Source organism: Oncorhynchus clarkii, chromosome 3, assembly GCF_045791955.1.
Source record: "Oncorhynchus clarkii lewisi isolate Uvic-CL-2024 chromosome 3, UVic_Ocla_1.0, whole genome shotgun sequence".
In the NCBI taxonomy this organism is placed as follows: domain Eukaryota; kingdom Metazoa; phylum Chordata; class Actinopteri; order Salmoniformes; family Salmonidae; genus Oncorhynchus; species Oncorhynchus clarkii.
In genome coordinates, this window is record NC_092149.1 from 55,092,877 (window position 1) to 55,115,249 (window position 22,373).

At 38.4% G+C, this 22,373-nt stretch overlaps 3 protein-coding genes across 3 annotated transcripts; 2 read left to right on the top strand and 1 right to left on the bottom strand.

Moving 5' to 3' along the window:
• Nucleotides 1-1,892: 1,892 nt before the first annotated feature.
• On the bottom strand, nucleotides 1,893-4,171 carry LOC139406028 (even-skipped homeobox 2). Its single transcript, XM_071148492.1, has 3 exons — nucleotides 3,766-4,171; nucleotides 3,145-3,380; nucleotides 1,893-2,507 (listed from the first exon to the last, which is right to left on the bottom strand). Exons 1-3 carry the CDS (start codon nucleotides 4,169-4,171, stop codon nucleotides 1,893-1,895), a joined length of 1,257 nt encoding a protein of 418 aa, XP_071004593.1.
• Nucleotides 4,172-15,241: 11,070 nt separating this feature from the next.
• On the top strand, nucleotides 15,242-16,404 carry LOC139406029 (homeobox D13a). Its single transcript, XM_071148493.1, has 2 exons — nucleotides 15,242-15,821; nucleotides 16,145-16,404. The coding sequence occupies exons 1-2, from the start codon at nucleotides 15,242-15,244 to the stop codon at nucleotides 16,402-16,404; spliced, it is 840 nt and encodes a 279-aa protein (XP_071004594.1).
• Nucleotides 16,405-19,657: 3,253 nt separating this feature from the next.
• On the top strand, nucleotides 19,658-20,692 carry LOC139406030 (homeobox D12a). The gene is made up of 2 exons (XM_071148494.1): nucleotides 19,658-20,228; nucleotides 20,454-20,692. The coding sequence occupies exons 1-2, from the start codon at nucleotides 19,658-19,660 to the stop codon at nucleotides 20,690-20,692; spliced, it is 810 nt and encodes a 269-aa protein (XP_071004595.1).
• Nucleotides 20,693-22,373: the final 1,681 nt, after the last annotated feature.

Sequence of the window (22,373 nt, forward strand, 5' to 3'; positions counted from 1 at the left end):
CATGACATAAGACTCGTTTGGTTTGTAGTTGCCATATAACCATTTTTACCTTATAATAGCATTGTCTAAAATGATGGCTATATAGGCATGTATTCAATCTCCAGTGTATACGATGTAAATTAAATAAACATTCAACAAGTCACATAAATTATTTAAAAAAACATATAAAAAAATAATAATAATACAATTTACACGTTATGGGTAATTTTCCAATCCACAGCCGTCAATATTTTGGTTTAAAACTATTTTAACGAGGCTATGCATGATATGACAAAATATCTCACAATTTACAATTTACAGATGTTCCCTACAATTAGGCCTAAGTCTCTTAGGTTGTGGTCCTCAAGACAATAGGTAACAGAAATGGCATGAAGAAAGGTTTTACATGTAGTCTATGCAGTGCAGACAGAGATGCGAGAGCTATTTGTCTGATCTTTCGGCTTGTTCAGATAATCCCATTACTGTGTAGGCTGAGTGAAGGGGCCCTATTGGGAGTACAGTGTATGGAAATATCGGTTTTGATTTAATGAGGTTGCTCGCATCAGCGTAACATCAGCAATGTAAGAACGGAAATACAACAGGAAAAGTGGAAAGGGCGTTCGTCCAAGTTCAGAACAGAAACGAAGATTGGAAATGGGGCTCTAAGGAGTAATATAAATAAAAAAAACGTCTCAGGTAACGAATATCACATTTAAAACTGTACAATATATGCACCAAGAACAACGTTCTATGTTCCAGGTCTTTTATCTGTCTTGTCTAATGACTTCCCTCAGCGGGTTGTTAGCACTTGACAGCGGGTCTCAGAACGAGGAACTTTCTTACAATTCTGCATTCAATGGAGGTCCATCAAGGTACATGATTGGCAATTTTCGTCATAATCCTCTCATTATTAACATCAGAATTGACAGCATAGAAGAGGTGCAAAATTCTATGCACCTTACTTGAAGATTAGGAATGTCCCTTGAGTTGTACCGGTTTTACAATAAGGTCATTCATTATACAGTAGTATCAGTTGTTGTGGCACATATTGTAAATATGATTCTCACCATAACCTACATTAAGAACGAGACTACACGGAAAAATATTTATTAACAGAGAAAAGCAATGCCCAGCATCTATTTGATAAATGCAGACGACAATAAACAATGGTTACTTTTACAGTGCCTTAATACCAAGATATAACTGGGTATTTTGAAAAATGTATAGGCTATTATTAGAATTTAGATCGCCTACTTGGGGAAAATATATTGACATAAATTGATAAATAACGAATTTAGGATGTGGCTTGATTTAGATACGTTTGTGTTCATTGACATTCATTTGAAATTATGATTAGCCTACGAATCAAAACATGTAAAATGAAAATAACTATTGTTTTAATTAGTGACGAACAATAAACATTAGTTAGTCAATCACAGTCGATGTGATAAGCCGAATTAATAGCCAAGTACCGTGGGCCGAATTAATAACCAAGTACCGTGGGCCTATCACTGAATTAGATAGTTATTTCTAGGTTTTAAGGCACATGAATCCAGGTGTGAATGAAGAAAAATAAAGCTTCATCACCACTGCACTAACAAAATAGTCCTTTCAATTATTGTAAATTTAGCACTTACCAATGTTTACACTTTTTGGCAGTTTAAAACGTCTAACATGATATTTCTGTTGAATGTAACATTTTTGTATTTTTTTTCCGAATAGCTTAGTGCCTAGAAAATCTTTGTTTATTGTAAAAACAAATATTTAAGTGTTTGCTAATTAAGTTAGCCTAATTGTTTTGGAATTACCGTTATTTGTCCCCCAAATATTGGAGTCATAGATGGATGTATAAACTAACCACAGAGCATGAAAACATGAGCAACTGAACTTGTTTTTGAAGTTCCAGTGATGAGTTATCTGTTTAGTGAAGATTCCTCTCTCTGATCTGGTGATGGAACCGAGGTTTTGCTCAGGACAGCTGCAGAATACGGCAAAAATCCACTCTCGGATCTTTGCCCAGATGCTGTGCAGGTGAAGTCAGAGTTGGTACTTCTGGAGCCTAGCGCACTGGCCGCTTGGCTGCTGTGACAACTGAGGCACGAGCATGGACCAGTGGCTGATGGCGCGCTGACCGCGGCTGCACATGCTGCTGCTGCCGCTGCTGCTGATGCTGCCGCAGAGCTATTGAGGCCTGCGGGTGACTGATAAAGTCCTGGGTGCCTGAAGCCACAGAGAAGCTCTGGGCGTGAGTAAGGATGGGAGAGTGCACGGAAAGTATCGAGAGGGCGAATGGAGGTAGCGAAAGGTGACGATGCAGCACCAGACGCAGCTGCGGCAGCGGCTGCTGCTGTGACACCAACGTGCGGGTAATAGTGCAGAGGCATGTGGGAATGGAAAGGGTATGGTAGACTTCCGGTGGCTGCCGCGTGCGTCATCATGTAGGTGTAAAAGCTTGGATCTGCTGGATGGGGCCAAGACATCGCCAAACGTTGCCTCTTATCCTTCATCCGCCTGTTCTGGAACCATACCTACAGACAGAGAATTATCATTCATGTTTAATGGGACCCTATTCTATCCAACCCGCCTGGTAGCACAGTATTTACGCAATACAAAATACCGGGTCGACTCTCCATGCATTCTCCCAGTGTTCAGAATAGTCATGTGTAGTATAACAAAGAACCTGCGTAGACATAGCCAATGTGCGTTTGATAGAATTATGGGTTTTAAACGTATAGGTCAATGTACATTTTTTTGTGAGTGTTTATTTTTAGGGACCCCTAAACAAATCAGCAAGTTGAAGAAATGAAGTCCAGCCTCTGACAGTGATTTTTCAGATTCATAGATTCATTTCAGATTCATTTCAGATTATATTCGAGTAGGTCACCTGCTCACATTGTGAATTACCAACGGATTAGTTTATACATTTGCTGTGTGTGTGTGTGTGTGAGGGGTGTGTGTGTGTGTGTGTGTGTGTGTGTGTGTGTGTGTGTGTGTGTGTGTTTTGATACATAAATGTTGATCAGCGTGTGTATCTGAATGTAGTGAGCATATAATAATATAATTGTAGCCTAGTCTATAGTCCTAAATATTTGTGATACAATATTATTTTAGTGAATATATTAGGCACAGCTATATACATTAAAATATGCAAATAAGAGAACACACCTTTATTGTAGTTTCAGGTAGATTCAGTGATGCGGCCAGTTCACATCTTCTGGGTCTTGAGACATAATTTTCCCTGTAAAACTCTTTCTCCAGTCTTCCTATTTGTTCTCTGGTGAACGCAGTCCGGTACCGTCTAGTCTCGGCATTTGACATGTTTGAGCTCATTCCATTGCCGTTATGATTGGAAAGGGAGGATGAACTTGTGTTGGAGCCTCCAGAATTATTGTCAGAAAATCCTTTAGGAAATAAATATGCAAAGTTATTTGATAGTTTCGTGTAGGTTATATAAGAAGTTGCATTGTGTATGTTGGCTATTATACATTTCTTGATGTAATATGTTTTCACGCGAGACGATGCCTATGAAATAAATGACAAATTAACAAGCAATATATTTGTAGCAATATCGGTGAAATATTTGAAAATGAAAGATACATTTATTAGCCAGTATTAGTTGTTGTTCTACATTATTAATATTGCTGTTGCTATTATTATTATTATTATTATTGTTATTACGATTATATGTTTATTCTAATCCATTTTCCGTTTTAAGATATCATAGAATATACATTTCTCTGAAATGTTTTATTTCGTCAGTAAATCTTAATTCAGAGTGAATGTTACCTTTGTTGTTGTTTTCCTTGTGTTGGCTCGGAGAGCGATGCGATGGGCATCCCACCTCCACATCACTGTTCATATCTGAGTCTTGAGAAACTTCTGGGTATAAGTGAATTTTCTTTCTGCTTTCTGAGGATGAAATCTCCGCGGAAGAAGTATTCTCGCTGTTGTGGTGGGCACCGAAAATACTGTCGATTTCGAACTTGCCTTTGGTTGGAATATCCCCGAGACTTCCATGAAGCGAGGCGGAACTTATTCTCGGGCTTAGGCGACCACTGTGCTGAGAATTTTCGAGGGCCTCTAACACTGAATTTCCAGCGGAGTCTGACAGGTTCGAGAGCCTTTTCCCAGGCACGGGACTGTGCAGACCTCTCTCCATCAGAATCATCTCTTTTCTTATCCTCTCCATCATTAAGCCTTCTAGAAAGAAACACAATTTCCAGGGCTGGTGCTCCGATGAGTTGTGGCGGAGCTAATCCGCATTCAGCTCAGCAACTGTCTCTAAATAATATAACACCTTTTTATGAGCGAGACGGGGGAAAAAAATTTAAGAATGCCAATGCGAGCAATGAATGACTGTTTAAAATGACCCGTGCATCCTTTCTAGCCCAAAATGTCATTCATCAAAAAGTGGTTGCTGCTCGTCGTTAAGATGCGCGTGACGCTGCTCGAATGATCATTTATTGTAACAGGTTTATAAGCAAATAAATACGAGAAGGCTGTCAGTTGATGATGGAGGCGGCCTGCGGTCAGACGAATATATATCCAAGTGGAGAGGAAGAGGAGAAGTGAGGAGTGGAGCGCGTGTCCCTGGGTTGATCTGAGTCTGTTTAAGATTGCTCTTGGGTTTGGCCTCTGGGGTGAAATTGACAGTCTGATTAATAAAATGAGCGCTGCAACATTTCGCTCTTCATTTAGGAATATCATTATGCTTTGATTCTCTATTGTTTCTCCCTTCTGTTCTCTTTGCCCCTCAGTCTGTTTGTCTTTCTCTTTTATTCTCACTTTCTCCATCGATAATTTCACTGATGCATTCTCGAATGATACATTATTACTGAAAGTTATTTTGTGAAATCCATTTAGTAGCATTAAAATGCGAGATATGATCGTGATAATTCTGAACCGAATTTCACTTTTATGATCATGTGAATTTGTCCTAATAATTTTTGCATGTTTGTTTTACATTCCTCACTGTAATAAAAATACATTTTGAGATCATCATTATACTATATTTTAAACAAGGCAGATAAAATAGGAAGTTATAACATATGCTTGTGGTGTTAGCAGTTTCTTTAAAGGGGCAATCTGCAGTTTCTACATGTATTTTTATACGTATAAATTAATTATACTGATTCTTGAAGAATATAACTAAATGCCTCATGAACTTAGTTCAACTGTCGTACCCATCATAACCCAAAATATAAGCTTGTTTTACTCCACTGTTTGTAAACAAATCAAATTTAAACAAACACTGTATAGCCTCAAAACATGGTTAAAACTATAATTTTGATATTATGGATGGTTAGTCCTTGCACCCATAACCCTGTCTGAATTTGAGAGTGGTTCAATTATCCATCCCCATCCTTCTGCTTTTTACTCAAACAGTGGCAGGGAGTCGCGTTGTTATTGTTTCAACTACGAATTGACCCTTTAAGGTAGTCTTATATTATCCTCATTGCTTCAGTAGGCCCACGGAGTTAAATTATGCCTGACGAATACTCGTTTCTTTTGTTATGTATTTGTTATTTTCAATCGTGGAATAATGATGTGTAATTGTGCTAATTTAAACCCCCCCTGATAAAATATTACCTATTTTACTTCAGGTTTGGAGTTGTATTATAATCAGGCTTATTTTATATTATTTGGTGTCGTACATATTTTAGAAATTATCCTTTAGTCAAAGGTATATGTTGGACAGGCTGCAATTACATTGTGTTTTCTGTTATCAAAGATTGCGGTATTAGCCTAATATCGTGATGATTAGTCTCCCGATGTGCTGCCTGTAGATCTCTATTATTTGAAAAACTCGATTTAATGTTAAGAATACATCGAGGTGATGCTCTGTCTCCTGAACAGTCTCAGATTTAGAGGGAGAATGCTCTTTTAGCTAAGGTTATCGGGAATGGATATTGTATTCGGTAAGGTAACGTACCAGTGGGGCCTGGAAACGTCGTCTACGCGTCCTTTGGCGCCCCCCAGAGTTTCTCTGGATTATCACAACGCTTGAGGCGGAAGTCCTTGCCGTGATGTACAAGGCTGTGTGTGATCCATCTATTGCTAAAATCATATGAACTAACCTTTTGGAGTCAATATGACGGGTTAAAAGAATTTTAGTCGCTCTGAACTGTGATTATTTTAAGCAATAAGGCTCGAGGGTTTGTGGTATATGGCCAATATACCACGGCTTTGGGCTGTTCATTAATACGACGCAATGCGGAGTGCCTGGATACCGCCCTTAGCCGTGGTATATTGGCCATATACCACAAACCCCCGAGCTGTTTTATTGCTAGTATAAACTGGTTACCAACGGAATTAGATCAGTAGAAATAGGTGTTTTGTCATAACCATGGTATACGGTCTGATATACCACGGCTGTCAGCCAATCAGCATTCAGGGCTCGAACCACCTAGTTTATAATGAAAACTATGTCATATGGGCTTCTTAAATATTTGTAGAAGTGGAATGGGAATAAGGGTGTTCATTAAAAAACACAAACATTGTGGATGTTTTGAGAAAAATGAAGTGGACTAGCTCAATCGTTGGAATTAGAATACCGTTTTTGGGGCTTAAACAATGAACAATGGCCGATTTCATTGATGCACGAATAGGCTATTAATTACCTGATATAGCTGTCATTTTGTCAGTATAAAAGCCATGTAAGCCTTCGTGTTTTTCTTTTACGATCCATGAATAGACTATTATGTCACCTGAAATAGGCTAGATGTCATTTGTTAGTAAAAGCCGTATAGAGTATTGTAACAATACTCAAATATAACAATTATTTATTCATGAAATTGCCTACAATGAAACAAATAGTATAATTATTGGTTGATTCATATTATGATGTGCTTATACAATCTGTAGTATTTTAATTTGTCAGACCAGAGCCATATTTATATCTAAACATATACTCTGTCAGATTTATTGTAGGCCTAGATGCATTAGCCGCCTTGCTAATAGGTGCTATTCAGCGTTATCTTTTTTATTTTACACCTATTTAATTAACTTAAATGAAGGACCTCTATTCCCAAAGCTGGGGCGTCAGAGTAGCCTAGTGGTTAGAGCGTTGGATTAGTGACCGGGAGGTTGCCAGTTCAAACCCCCGAACTTCTTTGAAACGGGTGTCTCACTGTAAAACTTGAGAGAAGTGAGACAGCAGATTTTATCCACCTAACTTCAAGGACATCATAACAGTTATACGTTTTATTATTATTATTATTACCTTTATTTAACAAGGGAAGTCAGTTAAGGAAGTCGTTTAAGGCCACTTGTGGCTAACACGCTAGAACTGGCTTTTGACTTGGGTGGATATTCAGTCTGGTCTCCACAATTTAGGAATTCCTTTTACATGCAAACGGATAGAGCCATCTAGTGATGACTTTATACCATTGCAGGCTACCACCCTTAAGAGCGGGATCTGTGTGGTTGAAGGTTTAGTCGTCTCCTCCTATTCATTAGCTTAACAGAACGCAAACACTGTGGCCAAAACGGGAGACTCACAGCCAAACGCTCAAATTCGACATTGACTGAGTTGACCGGTTAGGAATTCAACTAGTTTTGAATATTCATAGACACGTATATTATGTTTGTGACACTGTTGTTGCCTTCAGAACCACGGGATATATGAAGGAACTATAACCGTCTTCACTTTTGAAGTGCAGCTACGATGTGTGTTGCATGATTCCTGTTTCAGACCTTTCCTTACACTCTTAGAAAAAACGCTTCCATATTGAACCAAAAAGGGTTATATCACTTGTTTTAGATATGAAACCATTAAAAGTTCTATATAGGACTCTTGTATATCGTTCTTTGATCAGAACCCTAGGGATCCTTCTTCACTGAACCAACATTGGTTCCAGATAGAACCATGTATGGTGCCATTCATAAATTGTGGCTTCTAATGAAGAGTAATATTTCTATCTAAGAATAGCCTACAATATATTAAACAATTAAATTATGGACAAAATAATACCAGCATAGTTTAGAGATAATCGTTTAGAGATAATTATATAGATGCGGTAAAGAGATCAATGGAACGCAGACCGGTGGGATTGAAAAGGGAAGGCGGGATAACGCACATTCAACAAATCTGGGCCTCGTTTCACAGAGCCTTTGTAGCGTTAAGATCATCGTTAGAACCATCTGTCTAACTGTGACCGCGGATAACTTCAGAACGAAGTTGACTACAAATACAAAGTTGCCACAGTATTTGCAACTGTTACAAACAAGTGAAAGATAAAAATATGTTTCAAATGAAAAATTAGATGACTCCTTTAAAATATAAGTACATGGCCCTATAGGCCTATATTTAAATAATATTGAAATCATATTACGTTGTATTTTTCCACGAGGGTACTGTCTGTAATAGGTTTAATGATGTGTGACAAGATTTGGGCAATGACGTGCGCAATCTGTGATTTAGCCTAGTGTATTATTATTGGGTTAACATAATAAGCCGCCTCCATATTTGCAGCTACAGGTTGTAATATCTCGCTAGGAGCTGATCCGTTTTCAGTGTTGTGAAATAATTCTAATGTTAAGGTAAGATATGAGTGGAGAAGGCTGGGCCCAGTTTCCTTATAGTGACGGAATATAGGCGTAGAAGTGTTTTAACCATAGAGGTGCGTGGGTAAAATCACTTGAGAAGCCAAGTCCCCACCCAAAAACATATTACAACCTATGTGTTGTGATAATTGCGTTGTTTGCTCTATAACCTGTTTATTCATATGCCTCGCGATTGTGATTTATAGGCCTAAAGGCCGAGACAATAAGAAGACACAGTGGCAGAATAAATTCAACCACAACCTTGTTTTATCACAAAACCCGATAGCAACCTTTGTCCAGTGAAGTCCACAAAGCATATTGCATGTACAGTAACAGACTGTACATGACCTACAGCATGGTCAAGCAAGTACATTTTTCAGACGTTTTTGGACCACTAAACGACTATTGATTTAGAACCACAGAGAGTTACCGCAAGTCGCAAAGAAAACAGAAGCTGTCTCCACTATTCCAGCACCATTTCAACTTCAACATTTCAAAATCATGCTTAGTCGAATACAGTGACATCTAAAACATACCCAATACAATTTAGTCCAATCAACGTAAGCTAAGATAAATATGATGTGGTTGTCCATGGTTCTGATTTCTGTGTGCATGTGTGTGTGTGCGTGTGTGTGCGTCCGTGTTCGTGCAAGTAGAACAACATGTTGTCTAACCCTACATGCAGAGAAACGCCAATGTCATCCTCCTCTCTTTCATGTTTATGAAACTGCTTATCACTCTGTCATACAGTACATGCTTTTATTTTTTGTTGTCCTAGGCTACCTAGCTAAAATTCTTACTCGCTAGCCTAACTTCCATTCATGGGCAACATTAATAGTTAGCATAAGCCTTCTACATCTAGCTACATATTGAACTTCCATCCTCTCAGGCCAGGGGTACAACAATGTATGAATTAACCTCTTAATGGTTGGATCAGAATCAACATTATAATCATTGACCAGTATGGACAATTAAGTAAAACCACTATCCAAATCACTATCCCCATCCATGGCTAATTTAGGAAAGGGCTCATTTTAGCTAGCTGGCTAGCTAGCCAACGGAGGAGAACAACACCATGAGATGCAACAGTTCAAGTTTTTCTGTGAATGATTTATGCTCTCAATGGGATTTGATAGGAGTGACGCCAAATCCAAGTTTGCTTCCCTTGACACTTTTTTTTGGTGCGCCAGGACCATTCACAGCTGAGCTCGCTAAGTTTAGCTCAACGCTGATTGTCAAATTTTTTATATTTTTTTTGTTAAGGGAGACCAGATGCTCACTTGCTTCCCTTGCCTTCAATGCTGCGGACGGCAAGAATGTCATACTCGTTAGGACCAGACAGCATCAGATAGATGGCCTACACATAGAGAGACAGAGGGGCACTGTTTCACTGGCTCAGATGCTTTCTCCTGTGAGATACATTCAGCCTCTAGCAAATTGAAGGAAAACTATGAAACACAGAGAGACAAAACATTATTTTTGTATGTTTGTATTGGTCCATGTTTTGGGGAAGCCTGACTTCCTTCGGCTTCCATGAATACACACTTACAGAAATCGGTGGTGGTAGTCAGTCGTTTTTAACTGTAATGCAGTTAATTGGCGATGATGACATCAAATCAAATATATTTTAATTTGCCACATGCACCGAATACAATAGGTGTAGACTTTATTGTGAAACGCTTACCTACGAGCCCTTTCCCAACAATGCAGAGTTAAAAACTAAGAGCATGAGCACAAAAAAACAACAACAAGATAGAAACACACAAAAAAAACAATTAACGAAGCTATATGCAAGAAGCACGTGTACCGAGTCAATGTGCTGGGGTATGAGTTGTTAAAGTGATTGAGGTAATATATACATGTAGGTAGGGGTACAAGTCACTAGGCAATCAAGATAGATAATAAACAGAGTAGCAGCAGGGTGTTTGAAGAGAGAGAAAGTGTGTGTGTGTGTGTGTGTGTGTGTGTGTGTGTGTGTGTGTGTGTGTGTGTGTGTGTGTGTGTGTGTGTGTGTGTGTGTGTGTGTGTGGGGTTGTGTGTGTGTGTGTGTGTGTGTGTGTGTGTGTGTGTGTGTGTGTGTGTGTGTGTGTGTGTGTGTGTGAGTGAGTGAGTGAGTGAGTGAGTGAGTGAGTGAGTGAGTGAGTGTGTTTGTGTGTTTATGTGTTAGAGTGTCAGTGTAGTAGGTGTGAGTGTGTGGGTAGAGTGAGTCTGCATAGAGCCAGTGCAAGAGAGTCTGCTCAAAATAAATAAGGGGGTCAATGCAAATAGTCCGGGTAGTCATTTGATTAACTGTTCAGCAGTCTTATGGCTTCGGGTTAGAAGCTGTTCAGGAGCATTTTGGTCCGAGACTTGGTGCTCCAGTACCGCTTACTGTGCGGTAGCGGAGAGAACAGTCTATGACTTGGGTGGCTGGAGTCATTGACAATTTTTAGTGCCTTCCTCTGACACCATCTGGTATCGAGGTTGTGGTTGGCAGGGAGCTTGGCCTCAATGATGTACTGGGCCGTACACACTACCCTCTGTAGCGCCTTGTGGTTGGATACCAAGCAGTTGCCATATCAAGTGGTGATGCAGCCAGTCAAGTGCATGGTGCAGCTGTAGAACTTTTTGAGGATCTGAGGGCCCATGCCAAATCTTTTCAGCCTCCTGAGGGGGAAGAGGTGTTGTCGTGCCCTTTTCATGACTGTGTTGTTGTGTTTGGACCATGTGATGTGGACACAAGGAGCTCTCAACCCGCTCCACTACAGCCCAATCAATGTGAATGGAGGCGTGCTTGGCCCTCCATTTCCTGTAATCCAGTATCAGCTCCTTTGTCTTGCTAACATTGAGGGAGAGGTTGTTGTCCTGGCATCACACTGCCAGGTCTCTGACCTCCTCCCTGTAGGCTGTCTACTTGTTGCCTGTGATAAGACAGCGTGCAGATGTGTTATTGCCTGCACTCACCACCTGGGGGTGGCCGGTCAGGAAGTTCATGATCCAGTTGCAGAGGGAGCTGTTTAATCCCAGGGTCCTTAGCTTGGTGATGAGCTTGGAAGGCACTATGGTGTTGAACGCTGAGTTCAATAGAGATTGCATCATCTGTGGAACTGTTGAGGCGGTATATGAATTGCTGATGGTGTTGATGTGAGCCATGACCAGCCTTTCAAATAATGTTATGGCTACAGATGTGAGTGCTATGGGCAATAGTCATTTAGACAGGTTACCTTGGCTTTCTTGGGCACAGGGACTATGGTGTAGGTATTACAGACTGGGTCAGGAAGAGGTTGAAAATGTCAATGAAGACACTTGCCAGCTGGTCAGCGCATAGTCTGAGTATGTGTCCTGGTAATCCGTATGGCCTTGTGACCTTGTGAATGTTAACCTGTTTAAAAATCTTACTCACATCGGCTATGGAGAGTGTGATCACAGTCGTCTGGAACAGCTGGTGCTCTCATGCATAGTTCAGTGTAGCTTGCCTCGCAGAGAGCATAGAAGGCATTTAGCTTGCGTCACTGGGCAGCTAGAGGCTGGGTTTCCCTTTGTAAAAGACATGAATGTGTATTGGGACTGACATCCACTCAAGCATTATACTCAGATATTTTACCTCAACATAGTGTTGAATACACATATAAATAATAGTAGACAAAATTTGATGGGGGACAACAGAGGTGTCATGCCCATAGGGGGCACAGGGGCACTTGTCCCCTCAGATTTGTCCTGTTAAAATAATAATAATAACCAATATCTTTTTGTAATACTACTAACCACTTAGCAATTTTATGAAGTTGGCTTTAGCTAGTCAAGATAGGTTCCCAATCTCCCAATCCTATAATTAGTTACCAAAAAGCCATTTCAGGCTATCAATCAAGTTAGTTAGACAAGCTAGCTACTCTATCTTAGCTGGCATGCCTGCTGGCAAGGTTGGTAGACTTTAGAAAATTAAATGTACTGAATAAGACTCACATTCCTTTCAATCTTTTACCCAGATTTCAGCAGAGATGCAGCGAAGCATATTTAGTTTATAAAAAAAAAAACACGAGTTCATCTGCTAAAAGAAGACAAAATGCTACGCAGATACAGTATAATTATTAGGATGTAGAAGAACAATTTACATGCAGTTGTTGTCAGCAGCCGCAGAAAGAGAGATCCTCTGTCTCTGATAGGTGGGTTACTGTCAGACAGCAAAACATAGATACTATTTTAAAAGTAATGTAGGCTAATGATTAACTAGGCAATTGAATCACCAAGACTTATTATAAATAATTTACTATAAATAATTTAGATAGCTACGTACCTCCTTTCAGTCAGCCCATTGCCCAGTGCGTTCAACAGAGGTCAGCAACAGAGGTCAGCAACAGTAATGCCTTCATGAAACATAGTTCCCTCATCTGGCTCAACACTGAAATCCTGAAATAAAGTAACAATTAGATCATTGATAATGTCATGCTGTAGTCAATAGCTCTATTTGGCATATTCAATAACAAACATGTACATTTATTTGTAATAGTTAGCTAGCTAGCTATCTTCTAAAGTGGCTAATTAAAGTAGCCTATCCCATAAGCTTTTTCCTGTCTAGCGTCAGCTGATTCTGAAATAACCTTATCTACCTAGCCTTTAGTTCATTATATGATTATGGCCCAATGTGTTTAAATTAAATAATCAACTTTGCTTAACTTAATAAATGTAAAAATGACGTGCATATTGCTAGGGTATTTGCAACAACCTTGCTCTTGCGTCTTCATGCAGGAATGGCCATTGATGCCTACATAGAACGCCATTATTTTTGTTTTAATCTAAGAGTGTATACTTTTATTAAACGCATTATTTTCTCTTGCTTCTATGTAGCATTTAGTTTGCAACAGCAGAGGTTTGTATGCACCTTGCTGTCTGCCACTTAGACCTCGGCAACAATGTTGCAAAATATGATTTCGATCTCCCCCTGCCTGTTTCCGGACGAGACAGCTAGCCTTTTTTCTGACCAGGAGAAATCATGCAGCAGCATCATCAATATGGATATACCTGTCAATGGAAAACAACAACAACACTAAAACAAGTGAAAAGGCAGCTAATTAGCTATCCTTTCAGAGTTTGATATGACTGTGTTAGCTTTTGTTTTCTGTTGTTGGCTAAAATCCACATTACACTCTGGGAAAGGGATGAAACCCTCAAGCTTCTTTGCCTTCAGGTTAATATATATAACCTTTTTTAGTAAAGGAGTTTTTCATCTCGTCAAAATAACCGAAAGGTTCTATATATAACCCCAAATAACCTTTTTTTCTAAGAATGTACTTTATTTGAAAAATGCAACTTTGTGTGTCCACAGGCTTTTAGATGGGGGAAATGTCTACCATCAGGCCTACATTGTTACGTCCAGACAGCAAGTTCAAGAGTGATGTTCAAGTGCAATAGCGTTTCCATTTTGTGCTAATTTGTCAATAGGCTTTTGAATCAGTTGAGTGTCTTTACTGACTATTTACTATTTGGTGTAAACTTGAGCAGACTTAGGCCTAGGGTACTGGTTTCTACTGAAATTGTATATAGCCTAAATTCCTTTCTAAGACTTCATTTAAATTATTTGCTGATTATTCATTATATAGTGACATGGATGTCAAGGTTTGTATAAGGATCCAATAATTGTTTAAAGGACATGATTATATTACTACAATTTTAGAATATGGGCCTATTTATAGAGGAGTGGTAGACTTATATTCTCGTTAGACTCCTATTTCAATCAAATGTTGGCACCATGGTTTGTGGAGTAGGACAAAACTACCCCCAACGAAAGAAAACTATATCCAATAGCCACTTTAAGTTAAACATATATTATTAGTCGTAAAAATGTGAAGGCCTATATGTGATCATTTTAGCCTATAACAATTATTAATTGTATTTAACACGAAGTTAAAAAGGTGTTAAGGCATATATTGCTAAATTATGGAATTATTTTGAATATACCATAGTGACGTTTCTCATTATAATTACATGCAAATATGTTGATATAAACATTTCAAGAATAACTAAGGAAGTCGATACAAAGCCTGCAACAGTTTTCAAATGTAGACTCCTCCCTGCATGTTTAACAAGTGGGCATACGTATACAGATATACGTTGTCAGATAATAATGTATATTTTTTCTGTTCTGGTTTTGTTATTTTGTTCAATTTAGGATTTATTTCACCCGTGAAAATGATTGGATTGGTTCACCCGTGGGAAAATATCAGGAGTTGGCAACGATAACATTATAAATGGAATTGTAGGCCTATATTTTCAGTGAAATAAAAGCTGACATTGATACAAAAGCATTGGCTATTGTTATATTTGTTAACAAAACCGTTGTTAAGAAGACATTTTTTTTGACGCTATAAGCATTGCCTATTTGATATTCAAATGTATTGACGTTTTTTTCTTTCATTGATCATTTTGGAATCCTGCGTATGCTGTTATATGTTTAACATTCTCCAATGTTTTACAAATATTCTTGCCCAAAACAAAACCACAATAGCCTAGTACTCAGAAGATCCATTAGCCATATATATTTGCATGTCACGTGAATGCAACCGACCAACCACATTTAGTTGTCACAGTTCTGTAATCAGTCAGGCAACAAAAAAAACGAAAGAGTTATTTGTTTTCATCCTTGCTTTGCATTCATGCACTGCAAAGCAATACGTTCTGGATCTGAGGGGACTATGTGAGGTTTTCAACGAGAAAAGTTGCATTGGCAGTTCGTCAAACTGAAATGGAGGGCTTGGGAGATAATATCACTTCTGTCCATCGCAGAAGTTTTTATTCCACTGCTCCCAGGACTAACCCAAGCCGGTCTGTACCAGGAGTAACGGTATACACAATTTCGGACAAACCAAACTCTTTTGGCTTAGAATCTCTTAAACCATATTCACCTCTTTCTACAGTAGCCACAAATGCGTCACTCACATTTGGCTGTCATTTGGGGAGCAGTTGTTATGGTTGCACAATCCCTGACAGCAATCTATTCCAACAGGGTGTGATGCAACCTACTTCTCAGGCGTCTCTATCTGGACACTCATCAGATAAACCAATGCATTTCTCAGGGGTTTCAAGTTCCAACATACACTGCAGTGAAATGCAGTCCAGACTGAAAGACTTTGGAAATGTTTACCAAGGTCTTTACCCAAGAATCCCTGGATACATTGATGTACCTGTTGTAACAAGGGCTGGTCCTGGAGATCCGAGGCATGAGGCCTATCAGCAATTGAACTGGGCTAATAGTTGGAGCAATCCACTGTATTATGCCAGAGAACAGAAGCAGGGCTCGCAATTCTGGAAGTCATTCCTCACAGGTAGGTTATATCTTCTCTAACCTCTTTTTTGAACTATTATTTCACCCACTTGCATTTGAGTCTGTTTTTAATTGACTTGTTCAGTTTATCCCAACCGAGGAATCCAAAAGAATAATAAACAAAGTCTATGCATTAGCCTGAGGAAAACAAAACTGCGAATCAAATATTATGACTTTCGATGTAACTTCACGTAGCCTATGTTTTTTTTTAGTCAGTAAACGTCCTACACATAAAGACCACACTATTAACTGTAAATTACGTTTAGTGGTAATTTGTTTTCCTCTTCTCGAAACATGAACTGTCTTCTTGTTCCATACTTGTAGAGGAAGCAGTAATGAACCAGCCAGATGTCTGCACTTCATACCGACGTGGGAGGAAGAAACGGGTGCCCTACACGAAACTACAGCTCAAGGAACTTGAACGAGAGTACACCATTTGCAAGTTTATTACCAAGGAGAAAAGACAACGGATAGCTTCTTCCACCAACTTGTCTGAAAGACAAGTAACAATATGGTTTCAAAATCGTCGTGTCAAAAACAAGAAGCTTATGTCAAAAGATAGAGACCTTGAAACTTTCTCTTGATTTTTAAATTTCACCATTTATGAAATGCTGAATTGTCTCAGGTATTAGTCTCACAATATTTAGATAAATATTTATATTCATGTGTTATAATGTGTGCTGACTGATAGACTAAGCTGCTGTCAATTGTTTAGAGCAATATTAAATCATATGATGTTGAAATTGTTTTTCTACAATTCTGAAAAAAGATTTTTCCTGCTCTTTACTTAAACTTTTGTTGTTGAAATTATAGGGTTGGGTTATGTAGGTCAAATTCCAAGTATATTGTAAGAATATAAAATCTCCTAGATGTATTTTAAAGATTGGTCTACATTTGGGGTCCGTTTCCCCAGACAAAGGTTAAGCCTAGTCCTGGACAACAAAAAAACATTCTTAATGTAGAATCTCTATTGACAGTGATTCTCAATGTAGATTCTCCATTGACAGTGCTAGTCCTGGACTAATAAGCAGTCTCAATGGAGAATCTCCGTTCTGGAAACAAGGTCAAAGCTTATTCGAAAAAGTTACGTATTTTGTGTTGATAAGGTAAAATATGTTTGCCAAAGCAAATGGTGAATTAGGTATGATTGGGTCAATAAAATATAATAATTTCCCGACAATCATAGTTTTTTCCCTCATATTTCTAAGACGTATCAAGTCCGTTCTTAAACACTAAGTGTGCTTGTCAAGTATATGGTCTAACAACATTCCAATTGTAGCAATGTGGCTGTGAGGGTATGCAGTCCTATAGGCCCATATACTTGCACGTAAGCCTACTTAAAGTTGTGCGATTAGGCCCCTATTTGATCATATAATTTCAAATATATAGTAATATTTTATTTGTCGACGAGAATGTTGTGTAACGGATATAAAGCAAACATTCAACTCAAAAGAGACATTTCCACCACGCAGAATTAGCTGAATGTTTACAATCAGGTCTTACTAATTACACATAGGCTACTATATAGGGTCTAAGAGAAAGTCATATCGGCATGTAGGCCATCGCGAGGGAACCAATTTCATAATTCCACTAAAACTGCGGTTGTTTATCAATAGGTAGGCTTAAGGTCTATATCAATCTAATTTATCAATCAATCAAAACATTTTCATGATCATTGTTTATGACAATTTTATATACATTTTCATTCTGACCTATTGTAAATACTATGCTCTCACTCAAAGGAATGAACGATACAATTGCAACCATTCATGGACTTGTTTCGCCATCTACTGGTTTTAGCACGCAATTTCTCCACAAGAGGGATTTTCTTTAAAACAAATAACTGAATTGAAAAACAATTTTATTGCGAATAAAATTAACAAGTTGATTGAAAATCGTTATATTCTATATGCTGAAAAATCATAGTCGGTTTGGGGACATTTTTAATGAAAATATAACAACCTACCATTTGGTGTGAGCGTATCATTCACCCACCCACGGAGGCACAGAAAACGACTAGAGTTCATATAAAACATACGTCTGAACTTAAGTTTTTAGTGCTGTTGGCTATTATCTTACGGAGTGATCCACCCACATCAAAAGTTGCATGCATTATCTTTCAAGAAAGGACATCAGAGGCGATTCTTTGTTGTAATCCGCGAACAATCGCCTCTGCCAAGAAACTACACCAAACATGCACTTGGACTTGTTTTTGCTTAATCTGAGCTCTCTGGACATTGACCTTGAACTATACCAATATTAAACACTTTCAGTAAAACGTTGGTTTTTGCAATATGCGTACAATATATTTTGGTCCTTAGTTTCTATGAGTGGCTAAAAAGAATGTCGTTTTAGGGTATTCTTAAATTTACTAGACTCGTAAAAGATGGGAGGCCACGCTGTCGCCTTTCTATCCGGAGACGGAGCGTTTACAAATGTCATTTCTCGAGTCCGAAGATCCTGACTGTCTAGCTTTGCTGGGAAAACTAAAGGATAAGTATTAGTTAGCCTAGGTAAGATGACTGATCTAGATATGTGTCAAGGGCCAGTATGAAAACAACAGTTTAGAGTATGCTATGCTAATATCGATATTATAGGAATCGGGAAGCTAGTAATTTATCTTGTGAAATTGATAACAATATATATTTATGTAGTCTAGTCTAATCCAGTTGCTTACATATTTAAAACCAGGGTTGTAAATTAAAAGTAGAAAAGGGAAATGTCTTTACTGTAGCCTATATGTCAAGAGATAGCCTGAAAAGTGTGAACAAAAAATCCGTTCATATAATTTTTCATTTATAAAAAATGAATCATAGCGTATAGGTCCCAAAATAATTTGTATTTTTCAGATGGCACAAAGGGTAGGCTAAATAAGACTATAGTAGGCTATCTATTATTATTTCCAATATAGTTATTCGTTCCTTATTATACTATGGTCTTCTCAGAAGCAATTCATTTAAAGGTAGGCCTATGCGAGGCTACCGTTTTGTTTGAACCATTGCAGGCCTATTTTTTGTGTGTTACTTTTCAATACACTAAACTGTTACTAAACTGTAGAGGGGTATATAGACCTATATCCATGAGTTGTGAACAGGGGAAGAATCGTTCGTTAGTAGAATTAGTATTATGGCTTTGAGATTGTATGAAAAAAACAATACCGCATAGCCTATAATATAGTGGTGGACTTGTAGCAGCCGTACCTGTCTGTCAATCGTCAATGACTTGTGAGCCCTATAGATCGTTTTAGGAATAGCCTTCACAGAAAACTATCCATATGTCTATGTTAATCTTGGTTATTTTATCGAAAGTTTTTGTTTACACTGCTGCCTTATAATTGTAGCTAAATCTTAGTCACTTCACATAGACCAGCCTAGCTAGCTATATCATCTCTCAACTTGAGCATGTTTTGCGTAAATTACATTGTCTTGCATTGAACATATAGTCAATTGTTTTTCAATTATAACAATAATCAGTATCATCATAGTTCAGCAACCTAGCAACAGTACCTTATAATAATATATTGGCATTGAAAACGATCTCTTTGATTTTGATAGAGCCATCTAACCAACACCTTTCCATTTGACGATACTGTATATAATTTCTCTACGAGAATAACACTCCCATTTGTATTTCTCATATAGGCTATGTATTTTTTATTTTACTCTTGCATAATATTACCTTATGGAATATCTTGCCTTGCAGTATTAAGGCCAAGGGTGGGACTGAACAACATGTTTTGCATATCACGTGACACTGTATGAGCAAATCAACAATTACCTTCCCTTTATTCATTAGGAGTCTCTAAAAAGGGTTGTAAGAAGCGTTTGAGAGAGCTCCATGGAAATGTGTGAGCGCAATCTTCTGAATTCTGGCTTTGTTGGTTCTTTGTTGAATTTTCCTACCCCGGAGTCGTTATATTTTTCCAACCTGCGGGGCAATGGAGCTCATCTCTCTGGGCTGCATCAGATTTCCTACAACAGGCGAGAGGTGTGCTCGCTCCCGTGGACTTCCCCAAGTTCGTGCACATCTCCGCCTCAGAGCCGCGCCTTCAGTGGCTACTCTCCGCCGTTTCTATCAAATTCAGTCCCTGTAAATACTAATCCCAACAACCACAACAAGGGACCACTTGACGAGTCCAATAAATACTACTTTCAGGATGTAAACCACAAGCCAGAAGAACATGCTAGACATGCGCAGGCCTTTTCTGGTGAACATGGAGTTATCAATTTCGGTAGCTCAAAATATGAATTTTCGAACTTGGATAGACGGTCACATAATTCCGGGGCACAACACGAACTGAATCCCACCAACCAGGCAAGTGCCGCCGGCTTCAAGCAGTCGGCCCATTCAATTCCCACAATTCAACCATCTTCATGTAATGCAGGTGCCAGGGCGTCATTTTCTCATGGTAAGATACTTCTAACGGTTTCTAAACTGTATGTCGAGACTATTTATTTCACCTCCAAATCATAGTTCTTGTTTTGTTATATTTGATGTTTACACAATGATAATTGCAGACCATGCCTGCATGCTTCTGGATTCTCGAAAATATAATTTCGTTTTTTTTACCAAGCGTGGGAGATCCACAAGTGTATCCACAAGTTGCTAAGGACTGTTTATTTTCTTTCTCCAGATGCACCCTGGTGCTCTTCACAAGTGAAACCCAGAAAGAAGAGAAAACCATACACAAAGCCACAGCTTGCTGAACTTGAGAACGAATATATGATGAACGAGTTCATAAACAGGCAAAAAAGGAAGGAACTCTCTGAAAGACTGGACTTGAGTGATCAACAAGTCAAAATATGGTTTCAGAACCGCAGAATGAAAAAGAAGAGGCTGATGATGCGTGACCATGCATTTTCCATGTACTGAGAGCCTTGGGTCTTGATAATGACCTCGTGTGGCTTCGGTTCAGACAAGCGCAGCCACTTCAATCCTCTGTCCTGAGCCACTGATCTTGGCAATATAGTTATAGGCCTATCATTTATTTTTATTTTAAGAACGATTTATTGTATATTTTGGATGGTTATACAAACAACTGAGCTTGTGAATTGTTGTTACTATTGGCCTTTCATTATTAGGTAGTTGGTGATGAAGAAAGCATTATTTATTTTCTGAAAGTCACGTATTGAACTTGTGTTTGAGTGTTTGTAAAGCATGCGATTTAGGTCAATAGGATACTTCTTGGCCTAATGATTTTATTCAACGACTCACACACTATATCTGAGCGTATAATAAGGTATGGCAATGTCAATGGATGATTGTTTTTAATTTAGGCAGGCTATGCAAGCGTTCATTTTTTAAATTTGTTTCTGGGCTATGAATGTTATTTATGATTGAATCTTAATACATGTATAAGTTATGTAGGCTTATTGTATTGACGAAATACACCATGATTATACGGTTAGAAATGTATATTGCTCATATCTGTGATCAGTCCTTCTGCGAGGCCTTCACAATTGCTCGTCCAAGCTCAAGTTCGTGTTTTTTGTCGTTGGAAAAATGAACCATGAAATGTGTTTTGGATTATTATTATTTTTTAAATGTGTTTGCATGTCTATCTAATTCAACACAATAAATGTGTTTTTGTCTTATTTTTTGGTGTGTTCGAGTTTGCGTAATGGTGCATAACGCAGCCTCCATTTTTCTGCTGCATTCAATGCGCTTGGGTGGCTCTAGTATTCTCTGTAGGCCTATAACTGCATTGGGGGTCCAGTTTATGAATAATTAGAACAGTTTACTGGCACATATCACGTGTGATATTGGTATCGACGTTATATCGAAAAGCTACATATTTTACATCAATGCATACAATTCCATGACGACTTGGTGTACATGTATATGCAGGTACATGTGCACATTTGTGTTGACATTTGAGGCTACATACATTGCTCAAAATGCCACTATAACACTTGTGGTGCAATTTCATCATAGATGTCCAGCACGTACACGTTTACTGCATAGTTAGGCCTATGTGGATTCCACTTAGTATACCGCAGTACCTACTGCTACGATTACATGTTTGTATTATCTATTTATTCAAGCGGCACATCGACACATATAGGCTAGGCTATTCCCGAAACAGACCTACAGGAATTGACTACTTACTGAATATGATCGCTCTCACTCCTTAGCCTATGACCTTTGCCGCTTTGTTTGCTTGTAAATATTCAATTTAATAGCCTACCTTACACGAATTCATTGATTGTTAAATGTATAAATGGTTTTGGGGTTTTCGAGGGAGTAACTTGTAGGATATATTCAGTGGTGGAAAAAATACCACTTGAGTAAAAGTAAAGATACCTCAATAGAAAATGACCCAAGTGAAAGTCCCCCAGTAAAATACTACTTGAGTAAAATTCTAAAAGTAGACTATTTGGTTTTAAATATAGCCTACTTAAGTATAAAAAGTAAATGAAATTGCTCAAATATACTTAACTATCAAAAGTAAAAGTATAAATCATTTAAAATTCCTTATATTAAGGAAACCAGATGGGACGATTTTCTTGTTTTTCTAATTTACTTGTAGCCAGGGGCACACTTCAAAACTCAG